The 24,964-nt window shown below is 42.8% G+C and overlaps 1 protein-coding gene and 1 long non-coding RNA gene across 19 annotated transcripts in view; one reads left to right on the plus strand and one right to left on the minus strand.

Annotated features, from left to right (window-relative positions):
- Positions 1-24,964, plus strand: part of LOC132990656 (uncharacterized) — a 316,893-nt gene that overhangs the window by 158,811 nt on the left and 133,118 nt on the right. The gene's annotated exons all lie outside the window — the stretch shown is intronic.
- The window catches only part of pleca (plectin a), a 111,473-nt gene that overhangs the window by 27,219 nt on the left and 59,290 nt on the right, over positions 1-24,964 (minus strand). For 6 of the 18 annotated variants that reach the window (XM_061060503.1, XM_061060502.1, XM_061060512.1 and 3 more), the window contains 6 exons: positions 13,374-13,435; positions 8,899-8,988; positions 6,718-6,795; positions 6,422-6,514; positions 2,667-2,833; positions 72-187 (listed from right to left, as the gene is read on the minus strand). In XM_061060503.1, the coding sequence (XP_060916486.1) occupies positions 72-187; positions 2,667-2,833; positions 6,422-6,514; positions 6,718-6,795; positions 8,899-8,988; positions 13,374-13,435 (606 nt within the window). Of the gene's footprint in view, positions 1-71; positions 188-723; positions 1,277-2,666; positions 2,834-6,421; positions 6,515-6,717; positions 6,796-8,898; positions 8,989-10,953; positions 10,969-13,373; positions 13,436-16,103; positions 16,228-21,458; positions 22,469-24,964 lie in introns of those variants that run through there. The other 12 variants (XM_061060501.1, XM_061060510.1, XM_061060514.1 and 9 more) reach the window with 6 other exon arrangements.

The following is a 24,964-nucleotide window of genomic DNA, read 5'->3' on the forward strand; positions in this document are numbered from 1 at the left end:
CTGCAGTGGTGATTTCCCTCAAGGGGGGGGGGGGCTGACTAGGTCTAAAGCTCCTCTCTAACTCGTCTCACCCTCGGGGTCCAGCAGCCTGGTGACACCCAGGTCCCTCTCTGCCACGCTGAAGGCCTGCTCCAGGTTCTCCTGGTTGCTCTGTCGGTACACCTGGGCCATGTCGATGAGAGAGGGCCTGCGGAGAGAGAAGGGAGCACACAGAGTGAACACGGCTCGTCGTCTTTTACTGTCAATCAACACTTTGCTTAAATCATGAGTGACAGCTGGAAATGTCAGCCAGAAAGAAATGCATTCATTATCTTTTGACGTTTTTTGCAATTTCCTTCAGTTTTCTTAACCTGCCAGTCGTACTCCAAAATGAATGCCTCCGAGGTTAAAAAAAATGCCTCTTTGCATATTTCTTATTTTAATTAGCTGGAGGCAGTTCGATGATGAGTAGAGTGAGGATTCCTGATACAGAGAAAAGGCAAGCAAAAACACGATTTCTCACTGCCAGAGAAGCTTCAAATTCCCCCAACATTTGAAACACAAAAAGACAGACACATCGCCTTTCAGTGCACTTTGCCAGGAATATAACTGCAGTGTAAAAACATGCAGGAACAAGCACCGAGGATCTCATTACTACACGGGGATTTAAGTGTTTCTCCTGAGAGATAACTTTTAGATACAGACATCCTGCTTTTCAGAAAACAGAAAATATGTTTTTCATACACTTGCACCACTCTCTGGATGTAGTATTCTTTGTGAGCCCGGGGCGGTTCTCTGTCCCCGTAGCAGGCCTGTCTGTAGGACAGTCTGTCCCTGCTCAGGTGGAGGATGTGAGGATCTGATCCCGAGTCGTGCTCCTCGCTCTGGGACCCCCTGCTGGAGCGGGCCCCCGGGCTCTGGGACCCTCGGCCGGAATCGAAAGAGCTCTCAGTGGGGATGTCCTCACACATCATGATCACCCGGTCCTCCAGGTCGCTGACGGAGCCCGCGGTGCTGCTGGACGCGCTGTGCAGACGCCGCTTTGAGTGAAACTTTCTCTTTAGCTTCAGCATTGTGGAAAGTTAAAGTAAAGGGCTAAAGGTTTCCAAGAGAGTGAGGCGGAAGTCTGAGCCTCTAATTTGCGAAAAAGTTATAAAGAAAAAAAAGTCAAATCAGCAGACGCTTCCAGATCGATGTCATTCTGATTCATGTCCACTGGTAGGTCCTGATCACGTCCAGTCCTCTTCTCGTTGTCGGCATTTGGTTAGTTTTCTGTTTCAGTCCAGTGTTGCAGAGACTCCTCGCTGCAGCTGCTCAATCTCTGCACGTCCGTCTCTCCCTCCACACAGAGAGAATCTGTGGCAGAGCGGTAAGCGTACCTGTGTTCTGCTACAACCTGCCGAGCTTCTGGTGAGCATACCTCCAGGGTATTCTTAAATTAGAGCGATACACCCACAGCAAAAGGAGAAAACGCTCTCTTTGCACTCTGACTGATGCCAGCTCTGGGTATTCATGTTGTTTTTGCGGTGTGAGACAAATCATCCTTCAGGGTTTGTTTTTCTGTGCGAGCAACTCCACCCAAAACACATGTTTTGTTTTTTTAAACTCCCGCAGGGTTTAGATTGAAGTTTCCTTCAGGAAGGAAGACGGCAGGTGTGGTGAGCTAGAAGTCATGTAATTAATGTGGCAGCATTTAAAAAGAATGTTTTATCTTTTTCTGCTGCAGCAACAGTTGTTTGACTTTCAACACGTCAGCGTGCATTGAGCTTTAGCTTGATGTGATTGTTGGGGACATGCAGAGCTCAATGTTGGTACTTGTGAGCAGGATAATGAGGTGAGCAGGATGTTGTCAGGGAAAGAACCCCCAGATCTAAATAAATCTGTGCAGCATCTGATCGAGGTTTTCTGCCTCATCATTGTCGCCGTCTGTCCAAATCAACTTTGTTTTTTTGTTTTTTTAAAGATTATTTTTGGGGCCTTTTTGCCTTTATTAGCCAGGACAGTTGAAGTGCCATCTCGGTGTAGTGTACAGTTTTTTATTTCTGTTATCCTCTTTTCAACACTGTTTTTGTCCTCTTGTCTTTTCCCCAAAGTAAACATACATATGTCAAATCCTCCAGAGTCTGTGACGAGCGGCATTCCTACTTATCATCTGCCTGTCTCAGTAAAGGTTTGTTCAACTTAACGACTGTGAACTGTTGCTGTGTGTAATCGGCCAATCAGAATCCAGTATTTAACACAGCTATGTAATAAAGTGTTTTTAACTTTTAAACGAGGGGATGAAATAAAGTGTTCTGTGAGTGGATGGAGTCTGTGCTGATATTTGTTTCTGTTTATTTCACTTGAACCACATTTTGTCCTGACAAGTCGGGTAGTGCTGCTGTAAAAGTCAAATGTTAATTTGGCATTCCTTTCTCTGCGCTGACTGCAATAAATAAAATAAGACAGAGCAACATGAAATATGGAGAGGTCACAGAGGGGACCTTTTTGAGAAAACGAATGCCCTGCGGTGTTACAAGAAGCCAAGTAGAGGCAAGTTTTTCTAAGCAGGAAATGTTTCCAAAAGTGCTTCACAGCAACAAATCTTTTCTTACATACATTTTTTTTTTGTTTGAAGGTTTTATAACCGAGTCATTTCTTGTGATTGCATTTTCAGACTGTTGGTCAACTGTGAGTCCGAGTCTCACCTGTGTTTGTGTAGGATGGCGTTAAAAAGCTTCCCGTCCCTCCAGCCGGTGGTGAAGTTGTCGCAGCGCAGACCCTGGTATCCCTCCACCATCCTCTGGGACCACAGCAGCAACTTCTCTTTGGCCGTCATGTCGTCCGATTGGCCGTTGACCTGAATGTCTGAGATCTGAAGGAGGAGAGGATGCAACAGGTCAGAAATATCAAGGAGAGTACTAAATACTACGCTTTTTCTCATTTCATATGTTAGCGCAGAGCTCCTGTTTTGAATGATTTTCATGATTTTATAAGGAGAGTGTCCAACTATAGATCCTTTGGAGTTTGAATGCACTTTTTTTGAGTCACATTGGACAAAAGTAAGTTTTCAAATGAGTGTCATGAAATGTAAAGATGTCAAAGAGACAACACTAGGAATGTCAGCAACATAAACAACCCACAAACAAATCAGAACTTCTTCCACTCCTCATTAAAAAGGGCTCCCATATTTAATCTGGCTTCTGCTTTTTTCTGTGTTTGTTTTTACCGTGTGTGATTGACATGTTGGTTTTGAGGCGGGAGAACTTATTTCAGTTCCTCCGCTCATTTCGTCCCGGCTTGAGATGAGTCACATTTTAAAACCGCAGACAAAATCCACCACTTTTACTCAAAGGGAAAATAAAATCAATCCACACATCAAAGTCTCAGAGATACGTGAGCAAAACAGGAATCACAGGAGAGGAGAGGTCTGTGACTCACTGCTCTCACAAAGCTGCATTATGTGTTTCTAACTAAAATTCTCATTAAGCACCGTCTGCTGTGAGGAGCCAATGTTGGACTGACAAAACAGAACCACAGGCAAATTCCTCTTTTTATAAGAGCAGCGAGGCTAAACTATGAGTCACAAGAACACATAACCCTCAGTGATGTGTCTTTTTTTGAAAGAAGATGAGAGAAATAAAGACCTGAGGTGATTTTGAAGATTGGATTCCGCTACTGAGCTTTTCATTTTTGCATTATTCCATCACTTATTGGTCGCTGCTGATGATTATGATCTGCTCATTGTGCAAAATGGACGAGGCTCCCTACAGCGCAATGCACACAATGCACATGTTGCTCAAACTTTTCTTTTTAACTGTTCGTCTTGCAGAAAGTTCCACCTGCTCATTGCTCGAATAACTTTAAAATTATCTATCTATAACTTTCATTTGAGTTGTTTTGTCTGTCCATCCACTCTTTTTCTATTTTTAGTCCATAAATAAAACCAGAAAATGTCCAAAAGTTGGGGCGCTGATGGCCTAGCGGTTGGGTCCCACCCCCATGTGGCTTTCCAATCTACTTTCTGCAATTTAGACAGTGAGTAAAAGTTTCCCTGCATTTTTGGTAAATTAAAAAGAAAACATGAGGGTCCATGACTTCTATTTCTGTTGCTGTGGTATTGTTCAATCTCCACTAGACTCGTCTGAAGTGTAAACATCTAGTATGATGACAACCCTTCTTCCATTCCCGATAAACGCCACAGTCTCTTATTGGAACAAGTGCGGCTTTATAACCATCATACACTGTGTTCAGTGTTTTTTTGGTATGCCGATGAGTCACAGCAGAACTAACAATTTTACATGCAGGCTCCTTTTTCTTTTACAGGAAAGGGTGGAGGAGGAAAAAAAAAAAAGAAGGCATCTCTTCCTTCTGCTATTTTTTCCCTGCAGGAGGGAAACCCCGGTGCTGCAGGGTGGACGTGGGCACGGAGTGACTCAGACTCAGGCAGGCCCGATGGAAACAGAACCTCCGCCCTTTTCCGCCCTGTCTTCTCATTTTAAGAGTGCTGAGAGGATCCTGACTGGCTCTCTGTCACATGTCAGGCCCCTTTTATTTACACTGGTCACCTGTGGAGCAGTAACGTGTGAGCGGCACCTGGGGAGCTCGCAGGAAATCCACCATTGTTTGTGGTGACTAACAGCAGCCAAAAAAAAAAAGAAATTACGAGAAATTACGAGTTTGTTTTGCAGAAATGAAAGCCGCCTGATGACTTGGAGTCACTGCATTGACTTCTCTTTGTTGGATTTTATTACTTGAACAGAATCCACGTCCATTAAAAATGTTCACAGTTGTTCTCAGTTAGATTGAATGATGGGAGATCATTTCTCTTACTCGATACCAAAAAAAAACTGCAAGAAAGCAACGCCCACGTCTCCATGAAGCCTTCTCGAGGGAATCACTGAGTCACACAGGACAGGGAACAGGATCCCACATCCCAACATAACCATCATACCCATTACAGCTTCAATCATCAAGTTCTTCCACTCAGTTTTCCAACATCTTAAATATCAGGAACACATCTGCACACTGACTAATGCTTTCCTGCGCTGCGGCCTTTGGTAGCTGCTGCGGGCCGTTTCATTCTGTTTATGTTTCGGGGCGAGCGAGAACATTTGGACTGATCGGCTCCTATAGATCTGCATGGCACCAAAAGAAAAGAGTAAAAGAGGAAATTCTGACATCTGAATGTTCTTAAAATAATGAATGAATAGCTTTTTTTTCAGTGTTTAGTCTTTGTGCAGTCAAGGGCAGGAGACGCAGCGGTGGTGGTTGTGCAGAAGAGCAGCTGCCAAAAGTCAAATAAAACCCGTTTGGAGATGATTGGTTGCTGGACTCCCCCTGCACTGAAACTGCTGTGTCAACACTCGGCTAAACGGAGGCTGATGATTGAGCCACAGTGCAGAGGAAGCAAACCAATCACAATGTAAACTAAATAAATGCAAACTATATAAATGTACAGTGACTTGTGTAAAGGAAGAATTTGATCTCGTGCCATTACGTGCCAGTGTGCAGTTTGAAAGATAAACACCATATGAAGTCCAGCTGCTCAGCAGGGTTCAGCTGGTTCACGTTGAACACACGCAAACATCAGGGACCTGCAATCCAAATAAAGACTGACTTCTTCTGTGGCACTTCATTTATCTCAGATTTCTTCTTCAAAGGCAGAATGAGTAGGATCATTATAGAAAAAACGATGTATTGACTTATTTTCTAATATTTTACTGTAAGTCTGTAGCAGTGTCTGTGTCCACCCCGCCCTCTGCCTGAATGTTCAGATTTTTTGTGGTGATAGGAATCTTTCTGGGCGTCAACCTTCCTGCGGTAGGTGTGGAGCCTTCAGCCAATGACAGCGCAGGAGTGTGAGGACGGGACTCTACTGTTTATAAAAGCAAAGCAACCAGGTGCCAGGTTAGAGGCGTCCAAAGAAGAAGCTGCTGGTGTCATAACACTTGAGGTGTGGAAGATAAATTAATGTTTTGGTTCTAAACTGAAACCAACAAACCCTAGAGTCATCTGAACATCTGTAAATTGGGTTAGATTTGATGACATCATGTTGATCTGGCACTACTACCAACCGATGTCTCTGACGCCCAGGCCCCACCATCGCACTGTGTCGTCCCCAAAACCAACGGCGTCCTCTTTCATGCGCGGCCTTCTCCGACCGCCACCTCAGCGGCAAGGAAGTGTGGACAACAGGAACGCGAGGATGACAAAGGAGAAATCCTTCCTGCTTATTATCCCATATGCTCTTTTGTAAAGCGTCTCGAGATAAAACTCAACAATGATTTTTTACTTCACATCATTGTCACGGTAATATTTTGTGAAGCACTTTGTGACCTCACGCTGTGAAAAGTATTTCACCAAATAAACGTTACTTACTTACTTGATTCTGTCCCTCATCAAGCGCTCACATTTAAAGTCATTTATTAGCAAGCTGGCCCTTTAAGGCGTCCTGCTTTACCTGGAAGTGCAGGATGATGGTCCATATCAGGCCAAGGGTCAGCTTAGGGTTTCCATCTGCAATGTCATCGTTTCTGATGTTGACAAGTTTCACCTACAAGTGGCACAAAGACAAAATAAACTTAACGGTCAGTTTAGAGTTGGTGTGATTGAATCATAACAAAGAGAGAAACAGAAGTGAAACATAAAGGACACATAATCGAATGTAAAAAGAGGACACAACTCAAAAAGAAGGGGGAAGAAATCAGATTTAAAGTGCACCTTTGATGCATTAATTATGTTCTTTTCTAAACCGACCTGTCTGTGTTTGAGGAAGTCCAGGGCGATCTGTACGTTCTGCAGCTTGTGGAAGCGCATCCGCCCTTTCTCCCGCGGCTGTAAGAGACGAGAGGACACCGAACAATCAGCAAGAAGAAGAAAAACACAAGAGCTCTGAATGATCAGCAAACAGCACGGCCTCCATGACTGAGGATCAGGTGTTTCAGTGTCCAGCAAACCTTTTGTGTTTAAACAAACATCTATTTGATACTCTAAAAAATATATCATTACAGTCATGGTCTTTATTTAAAAAAAACAACTAAAAAAAACAACTAAATACATCAAATTTGAAGTGTGATTCAAATTCGGCGTGGTTGCGATCAAAGCGGTTAACCGGATCTGACCGCTAAATGAGACTGAAATGCGTCAACAGACCAGCCAGGATGTCTGCAGGTGAAAGCGTGAGGATGAATGAGACACGACCGCAATGATTTTCTCTGAACGTCAGAGACAATCAACAACAGTTACCAGCATCCAATTAAAAAAACCTAAATACCTCATTGACTGTCTAACGTCTAATCAATCAATCAATCCATCAATTCTAAAGCTGCACTAAACAGAGCTTGAGTGACGGTCAGGGCATGCACTGTCGCTCCACATGTGAGCTTTAAGCCAGACGAAGCCTTGGAGCAGAATCAACATATCAGCCTGCAGCGATGAAACTTCTGCCTTTGTTTTCAATGAGGCGAGGGAACCAGAGATGTGACCATTAACAACTCAAATTAGACGTGGTTTTACGCATTTAATCACGACTCGATCAGTTTTATCATCCATATACAAAATCTAGAAACACCTATGAGATCATTTACACCAGCAGGTATTGACTTGACGATACGTTTTGTCAGGAGAGATTTTATTGGCCTGCAGAGATGGCTGTATCCCAAAAACATTGGTATGGGTAGTTGGATAATATCATGTTTTTTTGTAGGTAACAATGCTTGGGGAGATTTATGACATTCATGATGTGAATGTTTTTCATTTCTTACTTTCCTGATTTGGCATTTCAAAGCTCCCTGACATTTACAGTTTCATTTTAAGAAGACAGGATTTAACATGTCGTTAATTTATCTCTTCTTGAAGCTTGAAGCTGCTGTGAGGAACTTTCAGTTTGTGTTGATTTTGGCGCCCCCTGTGGACAAAGCAGTAACTCTTATCTCTTTGCATTGGAAAATGTAAACAAAGGCTTTTTCTGCAGCTTCAAGTAATCACTTCGTCTGACTCCTACCCCACAGCAAGAATTTAAAATTTCCATCTACAAATATTCAATCTTCATGCGGATGGTCTTTTTGCATTTGTAGCTCTTAAAGAACCTTCAGTATTGATTCATGTCTGCCACCTAAAAACTCCTCACAGCGACTTAAATGAAAGTTGAGTGTTGTAACCCAGCTTCAAATAACAAAACTCAAACTTTGCTGAACAACGATGGAACTATGGAAATCACTTCTAATCGCATTTCTAAGTGTCAGCATGACGCCTGACCGTGCTGGCTGCTTCAATGGAAGATGTTGATACAGAAAAGGGACGGCACAGGGGAGTGAAGAGTGTCATCATGCACGACAGAGCAGCCACCCGGGGTGGTGACGCATGCCCCACCCGAGGAGGCCGCCAGCCGCAGGCCAGGCGCCACTCACCAACCGCACGTTCCTCACAACGTCGCGCTCCCTCGGCTACCACAGCGAGAGCATCGCAAGAGAGGAAGGCAGAGGCAAAGGAGGGGGAGGGGGGGGGGGGGGGGAAAGGTCAAGGGCAAACGTCAGCAAACAGGAATTAGATCAAAGAAAAACCAGGGGTCAAACAAGTCAGTGCAGAGAGGTTACGAGATGGAAGCAAAGGATGAAATTAGTGTTTTAAAGGCTACGGCACCAGAAGGTGTGCTCGGATAGTTAAAATGATAAAAGAGTGCGCATAACCTCAGCATGTTCTGAAATGTCCCAAAAAACCTCCAAAGAATCAAAGTCAACACATGCAGGAGTGGAGACAAAGAAACAACCAGAGTCATATTTAAAGCAGGTTAACATTTAAAGCACAGTGAGTTCAAACATGTGGACACGAGGACAAATAGGACGGCAAATTAATTCAAGAGGAGGAGGGGAGGGGGACAAGAAGAAAGGTCTGGACACAAGAGGGGGGCTTTTAAGCTGGCGTCCTAATATCTCTCACCAGTGTCTCTCCAGAGAGCACCTCCAGCAGAGAGATGAGGTTGTGTCCATCTCGGAGGTCCTCGTACAGGTCCGTGATGTGTCTCTGGGCCTGATGGGGAGGAGAGAGGAGACACGTTTTACACTTGAAGCATCGTTGATTCATAAAGACTCATGTCAGCATCAGAAGTGAAGCAAGAGAACCACGTCAAAAAAACAACAACAAAAAAAGTAATTCGGAAACAGACTAGGGTTGTCAACATACCAGAGTTTAAAACTTTGATATGATACTAATGAAACTCAAACATCTAGAGCTGTTTTGATGTCACAGAAACAAAAATATACGTCCGACTCCTAGGAACCCAAAATTGGGTAATTTCTTTGTAGTCAAACATTGCAAACATTTCATGAAAGCTTTGCCATTTATCAAGCATCCTTTGATACAATCAAATAAAAACAATGGCAAAGCATGAATCAGATGTCTGTGTAACCCAATGATCAAAACTGCAAAAAGCGTATTAAGATGTCGAGCTGCACGGTGGATTAATGAGTTATCAACTATTGATGTGATTGTACATTTGTTTGATTAACAGAATAATCAGTTTGAGTTTGATTTTAAGACATAAGAAAATCATAGTTCAGACATAGAAAATTCTTTGATTCCTGATTTTTTAAAATAAATTATTTAAGGTTTTGTTTCTACAGGGATGATTCCTTGCTCTGTTAAATGGAAATTCAAACTCAGATTAGCCGATTAGTCTGAAGGTAAGAAAACACTCAAAAAACAGTCCTCAAATTTAACAGTTTATTTAGATTGAGGGGAAGCACACTTCACGCTTCAGACCGAGCAGGATCACAGCATCTGCAGGTAACCACCTGTACTTGGTTCTAGCCCTGCCAGCCTTCACTCCTACCTGCAGGTTTAGGTCCACATGCCTGTGCTTTGTGCTGAATGTGGTCATGTCACTTTAATCTGAAACGGTCTAAACAAAACTATCTCCATTTTATAGATCAAAATAACGCCAAACCTGCTACTGCTTCTATGAGATTCTATCTGCTCACTGTGAGAAGACCATACCCTGTAGCTATGAATGGTTTTAGTCTGAGTGAGTGGCGTCACCCATCTGTTACTGCAGGGGGCTTTGGACTCCAATCGATGGCGGTCACCCTGATGGGACACCCTAACTTTCAGTCAACCTAACGACAGACTGAGAGCTGAGGCGGGTTTTAAGCCTCTTGACAAAACTGTTAGACCGCGCCCGCCTGTCATTAAGGTCAGCTAGGCGTCTTATTCTGGATTACACTTATCCTTCATTAAATCAAAACGGATTACTTAAAAAAAATTCACCCCCTTTTAATTTTAGCTGGAGCTACAGGCAGTCTATGGCTACAGCCCCACCTAGTGGTGGAGAGCTGCGTTACAGTTTGTCACAACATTTGACCGGCATTGGGGGCTAACACATTATAAAAATAATTTAATTAACTGTCCTGTAATTCTTGAGCCGATCATCAACTGTGTTGACGTTTCATTGTTTAGTCACGCACGTCCCTCGAGTCTAGTATTTTATTTTATCAGAAAATTCTTACTGTCATTTGGGGCAGATTGTTTACTATTCTCCGGAGGTTTGTTTGGAGCATCTCTGGTTATTTGATCACTTAGCTCCCATCATCCTCTTGAGTGTGGCCATTTTGCGCAATCACCTAATTGCAGCAATAAATTAATTTATATTGCGATCACAAGGGATGATATGAGAACAATGAATATGGCTGAATAAACATAAACACATTTCATTTGAGACCTCAGGCATGTATTTTTGATCATCTTTGCTTTATTTGTGTTTTTCTGTTTTTGATTTTAAGTGAGTTGCAGAACATTTAAGGACAAGCCGCCCTGCAGACTAGTTCTCACAGCAGCTAGAAAAGAGCCTGAGTGTTAAAATAAAGAGGGGGGGGGGGGGGGGGGGGGGTTGAAGGTTAGAATCTTTGGAGCGAGAGAGGGTGAAAAATGTGAACCACAGACATGCAGGCAGAAATGGATGTGTGTCCACTCAGCACTCCGCTCACAGACAGCACCTACCTCTGCCTTCCAGTGCTGATGGGACAGGATGGGAGGACAGGATGAAGGATGGGAAGAAGAAAGAGTTTGGTGAGAGAAGATATAAATCTGCAGGGACTCGTGAGGGAGAAGAGGAAACAAAAGACAAACATGCAGACGCTGCTTTGATATGATGTTTGATGAAGAGGTACTTTAATTATTAATTTGACTCATTGTTTCAGATAAATCTTTTATAACTCAATGTTGTTGTATTGCTGTTATGAATGTTAATCCGTCTCTTGTTTGGTCTGAGTATCAGAGGGATACTTAGCGTTGATGAGAGATGCGTTACAGTAGAGGGAACTTTTGAGACATCAGCCCATGAAAAAAACCAAAATGTTCCTGGCTTCGTTTTTCAATCCCATGACTTTGTTGTGACCATGAGTGCAACACGCCTCGGGGGGGGGGGGGGGAGCGGCCTTATCGCCGACCCGCTCCGGTCTCTTGGCCCAAAATCTGAGGGATTTCCCGACAAAGAAAAAAGACGACAACACCAAAGGCCTGTGAGTCATCTGGTGTCACAGGACGCAGTTTGAGAGAACGGCGGACATTCTTCACTGTTGGATACACTTCAGTTACCCGTGTGAAAACAAGAACTCGTCAACCTGAATGTGTCGGTACAGCAGCAGACCGAGTCCACACACTTCAGGTGAAACGCTTTAGTTTAAGAGCTGAATTAAAACAGTTTGATAGTGATGTTTGGATTTCATGACATTCAGTCTGTTAGGACTAAAAACATGGATTCTGATTACAAAACAATCATCAGTTAACTATTCATAACATTACTTGGAGTGTGGTGCAAATTACTGTGTCTGTAAATCTTTTATCAGTGTTTATGTAAATAATTCTGTATTTTGCCTCCACCTATCAGTCGAGGCAATCGGCACAGGTGCTCCAACTATTAGTGCGATGCAATAAGATACAATAGGCTACAAAATGTTACACTTTATTGTCTAATTGGGGAAATTTGTCATTCAATTGTTATAAGTCTTTTAACTGATCCACAGAATTAAATGATTAAATTATTCTTTATTTAAAGTCATCTCTCTATCTCTCAAGCAAACTACACAGAAAAAATTCAAGCTCCATATCTGGGCCAATCTCCTTTTTAAAATGTGCAGAAGTTATCATGTGTATGCTTTTGACTGATGTAAAAACTAAATACTGCGACCTGAAGGCAGAAAAGGTATTTTTTATGGACTGATTTTTATTGTCAGATAATTTATAGATATTTTAGTGAAGAATTGAGAAAAGAGTGACTCAACAAAATAACACAAATCAGTTGAACAAAAGCCGAAAACAAATACAATCTAGTGCTTGTTTAGTCAAACCTAAAGTGTAAAAAATGTAGTTCAAGAATTCTAAATGTGCAAAACAAAGCGAGAAAATTAAAATGTGAAAGAAGGTGAAACTGGTGAATGTGTAGCTTTTTTAGTTTTAAGAAATCTCCTCAATCTAATACCAGTTTTGTATGAGACAGACTCTAAATTGAGCAGCTGCTTCTTAAGTAAATAATTCATATGGTTTACTGTCTAACATCTAATCAATAGATTCCTCTAAATGAAGCTCAATCCATCAGAATCTTTCATTTCTAAACCTGCACCTGCAGAGTTTGAGTGACGGTCAGGGCATGCACTGTCGCTCCACATGTGAGCTTTAAACCAGACGAAGCATCGCAGCAGAAATGTGCAGCAGATAGGATTGTTCCTGTGGCTGCAGCCCTTTATTCTCCACACGACAGAGGGAAGTGGCTCCTCTTAGAGGGTTCTCATGCGTTGTTGCTCTTACAGCATCCCGCCTGCAGGCATGTTTAGCGCTGCCGCCCTCGCATTCAGTGTAAAGAGATTAGCCGTGGTCCTGGAGCTTCCTGTTGCCCTGCAGAGCCCCGAGGAGCCGCCCTGACAGTCTGCAGCACAGATGTGAAACCTGAGCGGGCACCGGCCCACAATACCAAAGTGAGACCAGGTGTGTGTGACTCACTGTTAACGCAGAAAGCATGTGTGGATTTTATGATGCGCAGAGCGATTGTGGATGTTTTCTTTCTTTAAGCTTTCCAAAGTTTTTTTAAGGGAGGTGTCAGGAATCAAAATGTGAATTAGCTTTGAATGTGTCTCCACAATCTGTTGTTGTTTCCTGCTAATTATTCCCACACTCAGTTACATCAGAGAGTCTGTGATCTCCTCTGGACACATTTCCGTGTAAATGAAGTAACGGTGACCAGATGGGAAATAAAAATCCTCTGCAGGAATTTGACTTAAATAGAACAATCTTTAGGTTATATAAGGACAGCTGAGGTCTTTTCTCCAATGAGCTGAGGTGAACATTGAATCAGCCTTTTTTTTTACTTTGATTATTGAAAACACTTATTTGTATGAGTGAGTGTTGTGGAGGTGGGATGTTACCTTCATCAGGTGCTTGTTGACCCATTTTGTGAAGGTCTTTTTCTGGACTCGGTCCCGTTCATCTGTGAAAGGAAAGAACAAAAAAAAAAAAAAAAAAAACTCTGTTAAGTTCACCTTGTTTACAGTTAAATAATCTTTAAACCCCATAAATAATAGGTAACATATTTAGATAAGTGAGTGTTGGTAGGACAGTAGAGTACAGTAAGTGGGCTGTCAGCTGCATCAGCTATCAAACACACAGCAGGTCAAAGGTCAATTTGTTCCTTTCATGTGTCAAAAATCTGGTTGTTTCGCCAACAGGAAAGAAATATCTGAACATTAAACAACAATTACAAAACTACAATTATCTGCTGCGATGTATCGGTCCAAATCTCGAGGTTGTTGTTTTTAAACATTGAAAAAAAGAAAGAAGCTAAAGCTGGCGTAGTTTAGAGCAGTGGTTCCCAACCCTTTTTCCCTTTTTCCCTTGAAACCCCCCAACCCACACACATCTTTTTCTTTTATCATCCCATCAGAACAAGCCTACACACACTTGTTCTCACCAAAACACCTTTGCTGTACTTTTTCTCCAGGCGTCTGCTTTCTGCTCCAAACACTCTCTACTCATTGAAAAAAGATGCTGGCACTAGGTGGACACGCCTTATCCAATCAGAACGTGTCAGAATGTGACAACATCAGTTAGTTAAATAAAATGTTTACCCAGCCTAACAGACAGTTTGATAATGATTGTTTCCCCCTAGAGCCAAAAAAGAAAACAATACTAAACATCTGACTCCATCAGGAGATTCCTGAAGTGACACAGAGAGCGACTGCACTCCCTCTTCTGGTGGATTAAATCTGTCTAGTCTGAAAACAAAGAAAACAAAGCTGTCGTTCCTGTCAGGGGAAACACGAACACCGACATCCCTGTGATTATCACCTTTAAAGAAACGAGTTCCGTCTTGTGAGGCTGTTTCTGTTTCTGTTTGATTTCACCGTCTGATTATTCCAAACACGGCTGTCAGATCACATCGCATACCAGCAGGTACGAGGAGGTGTTGTGCAATGTTTTCACTGAATGTTATGAAGCATGAAGCATCTCCAGAGAGAAAACCACAAAGAGAAGACTTTCACTCCTTCACTGCAGGAAACCGACGTGACACAGCCAAACCAGAGCGTCGACCTGTGAGTCAACACAGTGACTCGAGTGCTACAGATTTTCACAAAACTTTGATTTTCTCAGAAGTCACATTAAAAAAAAAAAAAGGAGCTTGATGACATTATCTGCTTGGGAACTGGCATCAAAGTTATCATGCAGCAGAAGTGATCAGATGAGACGGGAACAGAGAAACCATAGAGGACGACATCCCGCGGTGCCAACGCCCATTTCAGGGTGGCATTATGTCGATGAGTCACAAACACATGGTGACTGTTTCAGAAGAAACTGAGAAGTGAAAATTAAACCTAAAAGCAGAAAAAAATAACTTTTCCAGTTGATATGAGAAAAAAATAAGTTGTTCAGTGGAAAACAAAACCGTTCTTCCAGCTGTTCGAGACGCTGAAAGACGTGTCGCAGTAAAGCAAACTTCCCCGATCCCTCGGACAAATAATGTGTTTGCTCGGCTGAGTTTTTGTAGCCTGGAGCAGCAGACGGAGAGTGTGATGTTTTCCTTTCATCCTGGGAGTAGAGGACTCTTTAAGATGAGACGACAGATATCGGGTCTCCTGAAAGAATGCGTCAGTCCGTGAAGCTTAATGGTCGGCCGCACGTTAATCACATCACTGACATGCAGCTGTAATGTGGGGTGTCGCACAAGAGGAGACATGTTTTTGTTTTAATAAAAAGAACTTAAAAAAAAAAAACTGAAGAGAATTCATCAAATGTTTCTTATCGGCAAAATTGAAGTAGCCAAAAATACAAAGTGCAAAATTGTTGAGTGTAAGACATCCAGCAACAACAATCTCTGCAGAAAACATTAACCCTCACTGAAATAATCAAACTTTTATTGAAGAGCAGGCGGCGACTTTTAAAAGGTTACCTCAACTTCGTTTAAAGGTTACATACTTTGCAGAACACACTTCACCCCAACCTGATATAAACACTAATATGTGATTTAGAACAAGACACTTCACACACATGTTTTGGGGAGTTCTGAGACTTATTTAAATTTATTTAAAGAGGAGGAGAATATGTGACCTTTAAAGTGTTTGCACCACCAGCAGAACCTATTTTCATAGACTGTTATTGGGCTGCACAACAGAAGCCCAGGGCAGTATATGTATATTTGCACAATGGTCCACAATGCAACATGATTCTGCTATTCCTGACTTGCTTTCCCACACCTTTCCCACATTTCCGTGTGATTTATTTGGTTTTATTGTTGCTCCTATTGCAGAGAGTTTAATTTTTACAATGAAAATTAAGTTTATTCTAATTATTATTTTCTTCTTCTACTCCTTCTATTCTGTATTAGCGTGTCTTTAATCTAAGAGTGGGTGTCAGCACAACTGACCAATAAAAAGAGAAAAAGCCGTGACACATGAAGGGGGCGTGGTCTATTTGATAAAAGAGAGGCAGAAGACCACCACAGACAAACTTCCATTTTCACGACATTTAACTTTCCATTTCTTCAGATTGTAGAAAACAAATAACAAAGGTTTCCAAACAGGTGAGCACCAATGATCACATGATACGTTTCTAAATAAAACAATCAAATTAAAGATCAAATACGTAAAGACGCCAGACTCTACCTTTCCTGTGATCCATGGACCTGAGCATCCCCTGGTAGTATGAGTCCTCTATGAAGACCCCGTCACTGCCCATACTGTCAGAGGAGTAGTTTCTAAATCTCTGCTCCATCTCCACGCTTGAGTTCACTCAAAAACAAAACAGGAGCCTCTGCAGGTTCAGATCTTGTCTAACTTCTTCTTGTAACTCTGCCTTGGGAGTGGGATCCTATAGTTAAGTGGGAGTGTTCAAACCACTCATTCAGTTCCTCAACACAAGTCTTTCTTTACTCCCTTTTTTCCTCTCCCTTTTCTCCTCTCTCACATTTTACGCTTTGCTCTTATTTTTTTTCACCAGCTCTTGCAAAATGCCTGCCTGCAGGCTACGATGTCAGGAGCTGTCAGTCAGCTCAGAGTGAGGGGAGATTCTCCTGCGGGCCCAGACCTGATAGCTACACCCGGACCCCACCCACCAGGCCACACCTCAGAAAAGACCCTCACTCAGCAGCACCCTACCACAACAGACATCTGCATTGATTACATCCAAATGCAAAGACACTCAGACAGTCTGTGTGTCTTTAAAGTAATCATTGTCACTGCTACTCATTGTCTGAACTAAATGTGATTATTTCTTCAGTTTAAATGATTTACTACACTCTGCATTCTTTAAGCTTTATTTTACAGAAGGTACACGAGGCTGACTCTGGTGAGACTTTCATAAAACATGAAATCAAAGTAAGACTCTCGATTCCACTATGAACATTTAAAATGAATGAAATGTGCAGTTTACTGTTGGAAGCATCCTAATCTGTGCAAAGCTTTGAGCTCTGCTTTTGACAAACACCTTCTTAAATACTTAAGTTCTACTTAGACTTTCTTTCCATTTAGTTTCTTTTGATTGTTCGTTCTGATGTTTACTGAAGCAGACTAGTATTCATGCTGATGGTTGTATGAGCTACAAAAGGAAACCAGACCATGAAAGAGAGGACGGATTATTTCTTCATAGATATTTTATATATCAGTCAACTCTGCCTGGAGGGAAGTGTCAGACGAGGAGATTTATAGCACACTGCTGAAACAGCATTTAAAAAAAAAAAAATCACACCAAAGATTCATTGTGAGCTGCACGTCTGACACTCAGAATAAAGCAGAATGAAGGAGAAGAAAGATGTTCTCCCCGACTGGAGATCAATAAAGGATGATCTTATCTTAACATAATAAATAAAGTATTTTATGAGAGACTCGCCAAGGTAGCAATTGAATAAAATCATCATGAATAGTTCCTAGAGTAAAAACAAAACGGTTTCTGAAAACTAAAAGAAGACGAAATGTTCAAATTAGAAATCTAGAAAAAGTTTGCAGTAACGACTGATACGGGAAAAACAGTTTACGAGCTGTAAAAGGTTTTGATGTTTTACAGAGAGAGGTTTGTAATCATGTTAACATTAGCAACCAGCCAAACCATCAGTACGGTCACTCAACAAAAGGAACAGCGTGAGTGCCAACAAAGACGATGTTGAGCTCAATGGAGGGCGATCATCAGACCCGACAGGAAGCGACTGTGTCAGAGTAAAGTGTGTCTAAACGTTAAACTTAAGTTCTAAAGAGCGTACAGCTCTCTTCAAAAGACAAGGGCGCATTCCCTCATGTGGACCAAAGTGTACCCGGAACAGTCCACTGGAGCCTGCTAACCCCAGCTGAACTCCTCGTGCGCAACCTAGCAGTCAACGTGTGGTCGGGCGCTTTTATGTGCCACTCTCAATGAAAAGCCTGTTTCTGAACACAGAGGAGGGCAGGCCACGAGACACAGAGTGGAAACAGACTCCGCTGCCATTTCTCGACATGCTACAATCACATGGAAACCTCCAGCGGGCGCGCTCAGTTCCTCCACCGGGACACGATTAAGGAGGAAACCGGCACTGGGGGTTTTGTGTCCGTATGTAAGAGATGAAGCAGACGCTTTGTTTTCCTTGGGGGGCGGATGTTTGCAGGAGACAATCGGAGCAGAAGGAATAATAGAAGCATTTAAAGCTCCTAATGAGAACAGCCTGTCAGACTGAACGTTTTATTCGAAGAATCGGGTTTGGACAGCTTCTCTAGGAAGAATAAAAACCTTCTGTTGAGCCAGAAACCCAAACCGACGAAAAATGCTGAAAAAAAACTCTTCATAGGGTTACCACACTTCTGCAGAAAATGATCCCTGACACAAAGCAGCTATTGTGTCTCTGTGTGGACTGAACAGTGTGTGTCTATGTGCATGAGTGGTAAAAATCTTCATCTTTTACCATGCAATAAAACTCCTTACTAGCTTCTTACTCTTTGCAAAACTCTTTGCGTTGCTTCTTCTTCTTTTTTTGCACGTCAGGCATTCAGCTGCTCCGAAATAGCACCTCTGCACTACCACATTCATGTCCCATAGCACCTAAATACCTGCAACACCTTTCACCCTTGGAAGCATCAATTTTCCGTTGCAGATACTGACATCAGACCGTAAAGCAGAGAGATGTTTTGGATGCCTGCGCAGGGAGGCGGCTTGTCGGGACTTGAGATTTTGTAAGGTGTTGATGTTGATCACCTTAATCAGAAACCTAAACCTCCTCTCTGTAGGGAATGTTTGTGTGCAAAAATGCAATCACATGATGGACACAGAATTCTTCGTATATTTGAAATCAGTGAGAAAAAGAAGTGATAGAAGCAGAAAACGTAAAAAAAATGTTGAACGGAAAGTGTCAGAATGCTCATAACCTTCAAACTCACTTTGCTTTTTGAACTTTATCTGGTGCTGTAGGGTTGTGCTGGTCCAAAAACTTTGGACGCAAACACCTACATTTGAGCTGATTTCAAAAAGTGAGGGTGTAATCGCAAAAAACATAGTCGGCTCTGTTGATTGAAAACCTAATTTTGCTCTATGTTCAAACTGAAAAAATGTGGCAAAACACTTTAGAAGTGACTTCAAAAATGATCGTATCAATGACATGCAGGTAAAGGAGCACAGTGCAATACTGTGTGGATATTTCTCCTTTCCCCGTTACTGATAACCTGCAGTGATATGCCCCAGCAGTGAGAGCTGATAGGAGTTTTTTTACGATGACATTTCTGCCGTGAGAAGCATGCAAGTCTGTGCATTCCTCCAGAAGGCGCGCCCGCCCTCCTCACAGACAGGGGGAGTCGCCTCTCTGCGATAACACAACCCCCCCCCCCCCCCCCCCCCCCCCCCCCCCCCCCCCCCCCCCCCCCCGACGTGATAAAAAACACGGTCTGCCTGTTCATGTGTGCAGGTGACAGCATGCAGTGTCAGCCCCTCTTGAGGACAGGAATGTGAACACACACTGTGGATCATCTGATAGGGGGGGGGGGGGTGGGGGGGGGGGGTTGTGATGGAGGGATGATGGTATGAAAGTTGGACAGGTCAGGGAGGAACTCTGCCAAGGTGAGGAATGGAAGCTGCAGGGCATTATGGGGCAGATCCAACCTTGGAATTGGCAGCGTAGAAGGTATGAAAGCATAAAAAAGACAAAGCTTTTTTCTTTCTGTCAGTCTGTGAGGAATGTCTTTTTTTTTTTTCCAAGACAAACTCAGGTGCTGATGGGAGGATGGAAAGACAAGCGCTGGATGATGCAGATGGACCGTAAACTGGATGAACCCAGAGAAGTTTAAAGTTGTCCTCAAAGCTGCCCACATCATGCTTCCTCTCCATAATTAGAGATAATGATGACACCAACTCCTTTTTTTTTAGTTCGGAGTATAATTTTTATGCCGCATGCATTTTAAAAACACATGTAATTAGCAACATGTGGTGTTCAAATCGTGTGGTTACGAAACTATGGAAGACTAGATAATAGCTGGATTTATGAGGATCAGATGTGACAGGCCGGAAAGATGAGTTTGCTGCTCATCACTGTTTGTCTCCCCCTTGTGTTGGAAAAGCTGGACTGCAAAACACCAGACCAAGTCTCAACTATAATCCTCCTTCACGCCTAACGAGCAGACGGCCTTCTTTTTTTCTCCTTCATCAAACCCCGGGCTACTGTTAGGAAAGTCCACGGTCCACTTGGGGAAGCTGCAGTGTTGACGCCTATCCACACGCAGTGACTCTTGAATGTGGGAAGGGTGATTTGTTAGTTTGGTTGCCATGACGACACAACAAAAACACACACACAGAAGCAGAGAGTCCGTCAGAGGACTTTTGGCAGAGGAGTCGTTTTGGCCCAAAACATCTGGAAGCTCTTCTTTAAGGAGGAGAGGGGAAAAAAATCCCACAGTGCTTTAACCTCCGAGTCAACAGAGATATTTATTCAGAAGATGAATTACAGATGAATTATTTATAATCCTTGTGATTCATACAGTAGGGATCGTCAGTATGTACACAAACATGAAGTTGACTTTCCACTCGCTTAAACTACTCAGCTCCATCGTCGTAACTGAATGTTTACTCAGCCATCAACGATTATTGTTTTCAAATGTCGACACAGTGAGAAAGAGCAACAGTGACGTACAGAAACACACCTCGTCATTCAGCATCGATCATGTTGTCTCTTTAGGATTAAACATCTGCACATAAAGAGTGGGTATAATAAAAAAATAAAAATTGATAAAAAAAGCAAAAGTTAGGGAAGGGATGAACCAACTTCTCCTATTTCTGACTTTAGTGAAATTCAAAAATATTTGTTTTTTTATGTCAAAGGTTACGAGGCTAAGGTTGACATATTTGTACTGTTTGTTTTGGCCCACTTAAAGTTACAGAGAGCCAAAACGTTTTTCATTTATTGTCATAAAAACAAGTTGCATTCGAGAAGCTTCAAACATTTGGGTTTTTTGTGTGCAAAAAATTGGTATTGCTCATATACAGCCTTATCTTTTATTATTATCATTATCAGATACGAAACATAATATTTTAACATTCTAGTATTTATATATAATTTTCTTGTTATTTACATCATTATTTATTGATTGATTTTTGCTCTTTTTGTTTGTTTTGTTTTTTTCCTCTCTTAGTTGTCTTTTCTTTTTTTTTCTATTCTTACAATTATTTTGATTTATAATGTTACTCCCTTTATTCCTTTCGAGATACATCAGGCATCACATCATCTGTTCAATTTCAAAACACCATCCAACCTTATCTTTGTCTTTCCTCCTATAAAGTGAAATAAAGAGTAAATAAATAACACCAAAAAAGCTCAGATATGAGACCTTCTGGACGCCCACTATTTTGACCCTCAGGGCCTGTTGTATCGTGGGTGGAGGCATTTAAGAGGTTAACACCATCCCCATCAGCAGCCCCTCCCGCACACAGATCCTCCTCCCGTTACAGACCCACGCAGAGAGAGAGAGAGACACAGAGAGATGGACGCACGCAGCGGGCGCAGCGCTCGGACCTACCTGCGCAGCACATTCGGCTGTACAGATGCGAGCCCACTTCTCCGCAGCTCATTTCGTGAATGTAGTTAGTTCGTCGGTACACGATCTCCCGCGCCATCCCGCCGGACCAGGACGGCACAGCCGCGCGCATCGTTTCCTCCACTCCTGCCATCCTGATGCGTGTGTTTGTGCCGCGCGTAAAGGCACACAGCGCGCTGCAGGCTTTGTCGATAAACGCCCCCTTCGTTTACTCGCAGGGTTTTGTCGTGTGCGGTATCAGCCCTCTAAGCTTTTCACTTTCGAGCCACATGGAGGAGAGAGAAAAAAAAAACACTCAGGGTCGTATCAGATTGCAGAGTCTTTGTCACAGGCCCGGCCCACTTTTGTTGTGGGCAGTTAGATGAAGAAGAAAACTCTCCGCTGCTCCATTCTGCTCTGTTGTCGCCTTCGTGCGTAATCTCTGCCATTAAAGTGCGCAGGGAGGGACATCCCGAAATACTCAAACCGCAGAGGAGGACGACATACAGTGCACTAAGTGTGTCGTCCTTATTTTAGCACGTGTGACTCTCCCAGGCTTATGTAACCTCTCAGGGCAGTTTAATGCAAAGCAGACTCCGTGGGACTTGAACTGTGTGAAGACATTGTTGATGTGATCATTAAAGGCTGAGAGAGAGACGCTCGTTTTTCTATTGTCCCAGTCAGTTCACAGGAAGGCACAGAGCAGGTCTGACAGCGTGCAGAAGCACTGTTAGCCCGCGGGTCATAAATCCTCACTTCCCCTCCACATCTTCAACAGCTGTGGGTCATAAATTAGTCCCACAGAGGAGGCTTGTTGTCTCTGTTTCTCTGCGGAACACTGAGAAATACCTCACACTCACAGGCAGGTACTGGCTCTGACGGTGCTAAAGCAATACAACTCTTTAACATCTTAGGGGGAGTGGTTTACAAGAGACTTCAGACTATGTTGTCAACAATAACATTCAACATGAGGTTCTTTTTGCATCGTAGAACTAAATCTTAATGCTACATATGTTCCTCCCTGTAAACATACCACTGACTAAAGAAAATCAAGGAAATTCATCTTTGAATTTATGCTGAGAACAAGCTGAATAATGATCTTCAAATGAATTGTAGAAAGTGTTTTTTGTTTTTTTAAAGAATGCATCTTTTTGATTTTCTTTTAGTGAGAAAAGTTCAGATCTGTATCACATCAAGTGAGAGGAAAGTTACAGAAAGGACTGGATCAAAAACAACTTTATGTGAGGTTTGCAGGTTTGTATCTCAAGACAGAGAGTAAGTGGGAAAAGTTACTTCAAGCAACTTTGGATCACAACAACAACAACAACAACACTGTAACATGTAACAGAAACACGAGGAGTAAGACGACTGACTTTCTACTTATTTCCACTTTCCACAATTTGGGATCAATAAAGTAATTCTGTTCTATTCTAAACATTTAAACACCACTTCCTTCATGAGTGAAATAACTAGAATGTCAACATGTTATAAATTTGTAGATAAAGTCAGAGCATCGTGGTCGAGCCACCAGGCGCTCTTAGACTCTTCAAGATGAAGGTTTAAACCCAGAGAGGACAGAGCCTCCCCAATCTGTCGAACAGACCACCTTTAAAGATTAAATAAATGCAGCGACCCTTGTTTGAATGTTTGCTCAAGATCAACGACTTTGTGTTTGTCTCTTAATTGAAGTTGAGCTTGACTTCCAGACATTTTATTACACATCTTTATTTTAATCTTATCTTTTTATTGCGTCATTTCAACTTTAACCTCGTGCAGCTCTACCGCCCGGTGTGCTATATAAAAATATAAAAATGACTTTTACTTGATTCAAATCTTAAATAAACAACTTGGATTAATCTGGTGTTTTGTGGTCCGTTGTATGAAAGGAAGCTGGTTTTAAATGTTCCTTAAAGAAGAGACCACATGGAATCACAAACTGTGTCTCTGAGACCGCCGAGACGTAAACACGGAGCCGAGCGGCGGCCTCCACACGAGTACACAATGTTCTGTATGACAAAGAACAAGGCTGGCTATACGAGCTTGATTTACCCAATGATGTGTCTCTAGTTACTTATTGTGAAGGGCATGTAGGGACACGGTGGGCGTGCATTGTTTTCCCACACTTGGTTTCAATTACAGCGTGCTTTTTCACTTTTCAGTTAAAGCAGAGCGGGACCTCCCCCCCCCCCCCCCCCCCCCTCCCTCCCTGCCTCCCCGCCCTCCTCCAGTCTGTCATTACTGCCACAGAGAGCGCAGACAGGAAGGTGAGTCACAGCTGCACGCCACAAAATCCAAACCCAGTCCTTCAGTGTGCTGAAAGCGGTCCAGCACACAGCCGCCAGTGGCGAGTCCTCCCCACATGGGACAGATCTGGGTGTGGCTTCCTAAATGGATTTGGCGGACTCAGACTGAAGTTTTGAGGAGGATGAAGCTTTCTAATCTTTTGAGTTTTCAGAATCAAACAAAAACAATGAGCGGAAATCTCATGGCTAAGAAACGGTCGAGACGGGATAAAAAAGGTTGTTGAAGGAGCGGTCATAACACTCTGTGGGAGCTTGTGATTCATAGAAACACATGATCACTCAGCGCTAATGACTCTTTAATTATCCAAGCACAAACACAGCCGTTCATAGGCCTTAAAGGTCCAGAGGATCGGCGTGAAGCCTCGTGAAGGACGAGGCCGCACTCCTCCTCCTGCTGCGGTTTGTTATGACTGTCTCCAGGATACACAGTCCACCGTCCCCAGTGTCGAGTTTACAACCCGGGCGTCATGTGTGGCGCATGCTGAGCTTTTTTTAAACCTGGCTCTGGGTAAAATCCCTTTTACCTACTTCCACCTTCCCACTGTGTCAAAGGCACCTTGGGGCTCACGCAAACCGAGGTTCTAACCTCCACAAGTGGACGAGCTCGTGTCCTTACATCCAAGCATGTGACTCTGCTGATGTTTGACTTGATCTGCAATGTAAACAATGAGAACAACTTCCACGCAGTCAGAAATCAATGGAAACACCTCCCTCCTCTGTTATAAATACAGACAGGGGAGAGGGAATATGACCGTTGATATACAGGGTGTAGACTTGTTGTCTGCACTGCGGCAGGATCAGAGCTGAAAGCAGATCTCTTCCAATGCAAATGTGCTGCATATTGACTGAAGGTAGAGATAGCACACGGCCTCGTTTTGCAATGCAATGTTTGCCCCTAATTTACCAGTCAAACCACTCGCCCGGGCAACCTCTGTTTGATCAGAGCTTTTACCTGAGGAGACATTAAACGACATGCCGCACAGGGAGACGTGGTTTTACTGGGTTTTGTTTTCATTTTTTTTGCGGGTCTGATTCTTCGTTTAAAGACTTGTCCCTGCTATGAAAGTGACTCATCCTGGCACAACAAAAGCAGGCAAGTCAATGTTGTGAAAACTTCTCTTATCTGCACAAGGTGTGTCCTCCTTCACTTCCTTTTCAAAGGGAATGTGCGGTTTTATTATCCGACGTGGACCCCAGGGAGCGATA

Source organism: Labrus mixtus, chromosome 16, assembly GCF_963584025.1.
Source record: "Labrus mixtus chromosome 16, fLabMix1.1, whole genome shotgun sequence".
NCBI lineage: Eukaryota > Metazoa > Chordata > Actinopteri > Labriformes > Labridae > Labrus > Labrus mixtus.